This window comes from Lycium barbarum, chromosome 4 (genome assembly GCF_019175385.1).
Source record: "Lycium barbarum isolate Lr01 chromosome 4, ASM1917538v2, whole genome shotgun sequence".
Taxonomy (NCBI): Eukaryota; Viridiplantae; Streptophyta; class Magnoliopsida; order Solanales; family Solanaceae; genus Lycium; species Lycium barbarum.
In genome coordinates this window covers 8,698,313-8,705,831 of record NC_083340.1, presented here as the reverse complement: position 1 = coordinate 8,705,831, position 7,519 = coordinate 8,698,313, and the positions used below count along the sequence as shown (strand labels likewise).

General features: G+C 34.0%; 1 protein-coding gene across 1 annotated transcript; it reads right to left on the bottom strand.

Moving 5' to 3' along the window:
• On the bottom strand, window positions 1-5,126 carry LOC132635097 (protein NRT1/ PTR FAMILY 6.3-like). Its single transcript, XM_060351325.1, has 5 exons — window positions 4,905-5,126; window positions 4,587-4,764; window positions 4,450-4,489; window positions 3,217-3,785; window positions 1-1,101 (listed from the first exon to the last, which is right to left on the bottom strand). Exons 1-5 carry the CDS (start codon window positions 5,020-5,022, stop codon window positions 234-236), a joined length of 1,773 nt encoding a protein of 590 aa, XP_060207308.1. The 5' UTR covers window positions 5,023-5,126; the 3' UTR covers window positions 1-233.
• Window positions 5,127-7,519: the final 2,393 nt, after the last annotated feature.

The window sequence follows — 7,519 nt, the reverse complement described above, 5'->3', positions numbered from 1 at the left end:
TTTCTCTGGGAAGTTGGCTCTTACGATTGCATTTGATTTATATTATTTTAGTTATTCTACAGATACAGAGGAGAAAGTAACATAGGAAAGAGCTCTACAACTTTTCATCAACTAGGCTCTTTCCCATTCTTTGTACATATGCAACTAGGTTACCATACACGTAACCTTAATTCCAATAAAGTTAAAGAGTCAAAAAAGAAAAAAACTAATTTGCCTTAATGAAGATAATTGCCTTAGTGGCAAGCTGGTTCTGAATCCTCCATTTCAATTCCAACTTCAGCAAGCCTCTTCTCCTTGTACACGTACCGTCTTGAGAAAAACAAGAAAATCATCAAATTCAACACACTCAATGTTGCCAATAGCCAATAGAAATCATATAGCCTTCCTTGGTTCAAATTATCAGCTAGCCATGGTTTGTTCCCTGTCACTTTGTGCACAATTGTCACCAAAATTGAACTAAAGAAAAATCCTAGTGAAAGTGTACTCAAAAACAACCCCGTGCTCATAGTCTTCATCCCTTTTGGACACTCCCTTAAGAAGAAATCAAGTTGTCCAATATAAGTAAATGCTTCACCTGCCCCCACTAGCAAGAATTGCGGGACTAGCCAAAACACACTCAAGGGTACCATGGCATTCGCATTATTGGTCAATCCATGCAAATGTGCCACGTTCAATCTCTTCACTTCGGTTAACGCAGCCGCAATCATGGCTATAATCGAAAGGACTAAGCCAACTGCAATACGTTGCAGCGGGCTTAGCCCTTGGGGGTTGTTGAGGACACGTCGTGCGATCGGCACGACGACTCGGTCATAAAATACGCACGTTAAGAGGATGCTTCCGACAAAGAAAAGTGTCAATGAGGCTGGAGGGATTTCGAATTTTCCGATGTGACGGTCCATGGTTGTAGCTTGTGACACGGAGAATGTTGTCATTTGTGCATAGACAGTCCAGAACATAATGGTCGTGGCCCATGTTGGTAACATTCGGACTACCAATTTTACCTCTTCAACATCGGTTAAAGTTGATAAGTTCCACTTGTTCACCACGGTAAATCCAGCAGATTCAGGGTCATTTACCTTTATGGCTGCCTTGTCCAAGAAACTGCAGAGAATAAAAACAAAATCCATGGTCAAATTATTGACCCACTATATAATTGGAATTTAGTGATGCATTTGTTTTCAATATGGACATTATTGTTAAAAACTTTTGGAAAAAAAAGCTCGAAGCTGTTGCTATTATTGTTCTCCACTTCTTTTTCTTTATACTACTACTTATGTTTGTTAGATTTAACATTTGACAAGTTGTATGGGCAGATAGGCAGGGGGCGTGAAGATCGATTGGGTGACAGACTGGCTGAGAGTCTCTCGTGATCTTGGTTTTCTTTTAATTAATTCTTAAAGACCATAGTGTTCACTGCATCTTCATCTAAAATAAAAATAGAAAACATTTTGTTTCTACTTGAGATGAGAAAATACTATATTTATGTAATTTTATCTGACATATGAACGTTGTCTTTGTACGAGAGAAATACTATAATTAAACCGCCTTGAAGTTCCGAAGTTTATCCGTTTCTCTTGATATTTCCCCCTTCCCCCACCCACACCCCCCTCACCCCACCCCCCAACAAATAAATGAATAAATTAAAAGACATTTTCTCTATGACCACTTGTATTGAACAAATCAGTGCAATAACTAGGGAACATGAGATCATAATAGAAAGGGAGGAAAAAAGATAGCACTATAAAACCTTTATTTTTCTTTGCCCTTTTCTCAATTTGAAACATGCATGAACATGGAATGGCAAGAAGTTTCAAAATTTACTGCCAGGAGAAATCGCTATCAAGGAAAAACTAGTGATAGAATATTACCCTTTTTTTTGTTTTTAAAAGGTGTATGATTACCGCATTTTGATCAATTGTAAGACAAATATATATATATATATATATATATATATATATCATGAAAAGAAAAAAAAAGCATTTGAGGAGGCGTATTGGGAGTAAATCGTGCACTGCTGCACGATTAACCCCTTTTGGTCTATAACAGATTCCACAACCCCTTTTGAAAATTTTAGTCCATTTTGTGCCGACGCCAGACTCATTAGAAGTGCGCTCGTGTTTGTATATATAAAAAATAATCAATATAATCAAAGACCACAACTCTATAGGCAATAAGCAGGGAAGGTTACACTTTCCACATATTAAAAAAAGAATAATTAAGAGTAAGAGAGTGTCTACTCCAAATTCCTTGGGTGGTGGGGGAGGGTTTAATGTAGACTGCTGTATATTCAATTATATATTATAAGTCAACTTGGAAAATATTACAAAAAGTCTTAAATAGTTGGCCATATCGTAAAACATTTCGACAAAATGGAAATATTTTTTTGGATTTGATTGGAGATGTGGTGATTAATTGGTTTATGGTTGTTAGCCATCAAAGATTTGGCCTACCATGGGGATAAGTTCAAAGCACTTCAAATAATAATGCAGATAGTGCAAGGAATAATCAAAGCCAACCAGAAATGATGATAACTTGCACATAAAAACTTCATTTTCCAATTGTTGGCGTCTTTCTTCCTCGATCTAAAAAATCAGGACACTGCACATGCTTAACCGAGCACAATTTCTCTTTCTAAAGATGTATTGAACTCATGAAGTGCGACTCAATAGAAGGATTAAACTAGTATCTGAAATTTGATGAACTTTTGCCTATTATCTTTTTGGTTGCCTATTCAGTGTTTGTTATTCGCTTTGGAGCCCCGATTAATACGAATTGTTTTCATTCCCAGGACTCAGGGAGTAACACACCCTACTGGAATTTTTTCATTCTCAAGTTTAGAACCCATGACCTCACAAAGGAATCCTATTATTTCCAACCACAATTCTAGAATGCTATAGAGAAACTACTCTAAAGTCCATTTTTTTTTTACTAATAAACTTAGGGGAGATATGATAAATTGGTTTTTAATTCCAAAGAAATAAAAAGTTAAATAAGTAATTTTTTTCTTGTTTTAAGTCTCAAATGGAAATGAAATAAAAGGAGCTAGAACACAAATATTCACAATAATAGATGAGTTCAAGTTATATAATTCACCAATACAAAATATTTCTAAACTATCAAATGGCCTTTAGGTGACCTTATAGCTAGTATAATTGTTTTTACACTAATGATGTATATAACTTATAGAAAAAAGTCGGGAAAAAACAAAAAACTCACCGGTACTCTTTGCTGTGAGGCAACCTCTGCTTGGCTTTCTTGTTACCATCCCCAGGAATATCATCAATATTGAAAAGAAGTGAAGAATCAGAAGGCAATTCCATATGCCTTTTCCTCAAAGCAGCCACAAAAACCGAAGCAATTTGTGTCAACGGACTCCCTACAAGTTTCTTGAAACGATATTTCCTCGTGCCTGATAGAAAAATCACCAAACCAATAACAATAGCACAAGCACAAATTCCATAACCCCATTCTCTTCCCAAATTATCTTGAATGTACACTAATATTGTCACTGCAGCAAGTGCTCCAACATTGATGAAGAAAAAGAACCAGTTGAAGAATTTTGTCATTTGTCCTCTTTCTTTTTTGTCCGTTTCGTCGAATTGGTCTGACCCGAACCCGGACACGCTGGATTTCAACCCGCCCGTCCCGAGCGCCGTCATGTATAAGGCGGCGTATAGGACCATAAGTTGTTTGCCACTTGCAGGGATGCATGTTGAACTCCCTGGCTCGCACTTTGGTGGTCGAAGGCTTGGGATTATAGTGGAGATTGTCAAGATTGTAACACCCTATAATTCATCATGATAACAAGTAAATGAATTAGTACTGTATTTGCTATCAGTGCAATTTAACCTATTATCATGTCAGACTTGTCATGAAGAATTATGTGATTTATTACATTATTGATCCATAATTATGGAGTAGTAATTTTTTTTGAAGAGAGAGAAATGAAACAGAATCTTTTCTTTTTATCTTTTAAAAAATCCAGCTAGTAATGGTATATTCTATGTCTTTTTCTCTTCTTCTTCCTTCTCTTTTTCCACTTTTTCATTTCATAATCAACCATTCATGAATCATGATTCAACGCCCATGCTAATTGCTCCATTTCATTCATCATTTAACAAAGGGTTAATTTAAACCAAGTGGCATTAGATTTTTCTTCATCTTAATTCCCTTTTTGATCGATTTTCCTCTTCACAGCATTTATATTTAGATTCTTTAATCCCTTCATGGATGTCAATATTCTTACTCTTTCTATTCTCCTCGTCAAATATTCTGAAAAATGTTTAGTGTTCATGCATCAATCTCACGTATGAAGGAAGGGAATAGGTTGATTTGATGACCAAGTTAGTCCAACTCCAACATGATGGCACTCAAAGTTGAAAAAGAAACTTTGAGAAAGATATTTCTATTAAGTTATTTCCAATCAAGATTCGAAAAATTGGCACGTACCATGGCTTGAATAGTAGTAAAGATGCCAATAGTAAGATACCTGAAAAATAATTAAAAGTAAAGAGCAATAAAAGATGTTAGTGACAGATAAGTTTCATATAATTTCCAAATTTTAAGGTAAATAGAAATTCACGAACCGTCCAAGAAAAGTGTCTGCTACAAAACCACCAAGCAAAGTGAGCATAAATGAAGTTCCAAGAAAATTTGTCACGTTGTTGGCCGAGCTAGCATTTCCTAAATGCATGGTCCCAGTCAAATATGTCACCAGGTTTACAGCAATACCTAATGTCGCTAGCCTCTCCACCGCCTCAATCCCTATATATAGTAAATAATAAAATAAGTAATATGTATATATTTTTTAGCCTAAAGTACGAATGAGTTCAGTTGAACTCATAGAACTTGTCTTAGATCCGTTTCTAAATCCAACAATGACAAGTTCAAATATGGAAAGTTACCTAAAATCATGGCGGAGCTAGACCAACCGCCGGACGAGGATCGAACAGCTGGTCGGCCTTTGTAATCCCAGGCATCTGGAAGAGTTTTTGTTTCTTGTTGTGTCACAGGAAGTGCCATTTTAGCTTCTTTCTTTTTTTGATTAATTGATATATGTGAAGTACTATGAGGAAGAAAGGTAGAGATATTAAGAGATAGAAGGTATCCAAGACTATGGTAAGATTCAATTGATTCCATTACCCTTTTATAGCCGTTGGTTTGGGGTCTCTCCTTTGGCTTCTTTTATTATATTAATTAATGCCTTATTTTTATTTTGTTTTATTTACATAGGTCCATTATCAGGGGAGTGGTAAGTCCACATGAATGTTTTTTTTTTTTTCCTTTTCTTTTGGTTTTTTTTGGGAGGAAATTTCGTGGTCCCTAGCTTCAAATGATACACTAAATGAATGACAGTGAACTTCAAAATGCTTGTACCCATGAATTCAAAAGGGGAAATTTAAAAAGTGCCCAGCTAGTCCCATGTAAAAAGGGATTTCACTTTTTGTTTAATTAAGAAATCAAATTAACCATCTTAGAAATTACAATAAAGAAAGTGATATAGAGTATGTATTAAGGAATTTAGTAGCTCAATTGGTTGACTACTTGAATTTTCACCTTGTTGGTGAGGGTTTGAATCCCCACGTTGTAATCCCCTTCCCCTATGTAATAAAATAAAATAAAAAGTTTTTTAAAAAAAGATATAGAGTATGTATTGATATATGTAAGTGATAAAGGTAAAATGTCTCGTTTTTTGTAGTATCGTTTTTCTTGGATCAAAGTAACAAAATACTAAATGATCCCATCCAAGAAGACGTATTTCTAAAGAATATACTTCCGGAAAAACACTTAGCACCACCAAAACAACTTGAAACTGTGAAACATATCAAGCAAGAGTTCAAGTTTTGTAAACTTGACCTATAACAATAAGTAATTCTCTATATCAAGTTTGATATGACAACATGAAAAATAAAGTAATAACCTCTATAATAGGTCAACTTAAGTTGATATTACAAAAAATCATATACACAGTTACCATGCATGTTTCAACCTTGATTAAATAAAATTATTGTGGCAAAGTAAAATTCTAGATCTTGTAAATAAAAGTGACAATGCAATTTGGTGCAATAATCACAAGATATTGTATAGTTCCCGGGTATCTTGTGAGTAAAATATAGCTTTTCAAAAATGGGTGATGGGCATGAAAATTTGAGGATTGCAGTATCCATTACATGTACTTGAAGAGCAGAGCAAATTATTTGTCTGGCCCAGGAATTTTGCAACTTTTTGATATTTTGTTTCTAGCAACTAATAATAGGCTAAAATTGCAAAACCCAAAAGTCTAAAGTTGTTTCGTTTAAATAAATATTGCACGTCAAAAGATTAATCAACTCCTAAGAACTTTTCTGCGGTGGGCATGCATTCAAAAAGTGAAGATAGGGAAAGTGGTAGAATGCATCCAAACAATGGGGAAAATCACGTTTCTACTTTTTCTTGAAAAGTAATCATTTTAAACTAACATTAATACTACCGTGTTTTTTTTTTTTTTTTTTTTTGGTTAATTGAGTTTGTTCAACAACAATAACATATCAGTGTAGTTCCATAATTAGAATTGATTGATTTTGTAGTACTTTATAAATAAAATTTTATTTAAAATTTTTCTTATAATTATTTCCTTTTACATATAATAAATCTTAAATTAACACGTAAAATTTTTATAAAATTATTTTCTTCTATTCAAATGTGAAAGGTCCAATTGATCTATTTTCACGTTTTTTTCTCTCATTCTTTGATAATATTTTTCAAATTTCCACCCACCGCGACTTTCATAACTTACCAATGGAGAAAAGGCACTTGGGCGAAAGCGAAATCTCATAATGTTGCACTTGCCAAACTTTTGGAACTAAAAGGACTAAAGACAAACTTACAAATCCAGGAAATGTGAATTCCAGATTTGGACAGCTCAAGAAAGAGAAGAAAATATATACAGAAAAGAGAGCTAAATACAGTGGTTCTTTTCAGGGTGCTTTGACCTTATAAAAAAGGTTGCCATTGGAAAATAAATTACAACTAGCATGTCACACATGTTTCTTACTAATTGCACTCCAGTTGATTGATTGCCGGTCGTATATATTCTAACAAACATATCATATCGTTTTAAAAATCTATTAATTAATAAAATTAGTTACTTGAAGAATAAAATAAGTGTTTTTTTTTTAATGGAGTTTAAGCAATAGACACCGTCAATATAAATAACATAGGGTCATCTTTACTTATTGTAATCTTATTTTCAAGATTTCATATTTTAAGGAGGCGTACTTGTAGATATACCTGATTGTGTAAAAAAATATTTACTCTGACTTTATTTAAGTAATATATTTTCTCCGTGTAAATAATTTTTACACCATCAAATAATCTTTACTTGTTGTAGCATGTGACATCGATAAAAAGATAAATTCATGTATAATGAAAAATTTGTCGTCCTTTCAACTAACGTCCATATCTATCTCCTTCTAGGACCAAGGCTACAGTATCTACAGAAAACATGACCTTTCATTTCCGATCTCTTTCATCACTGTTA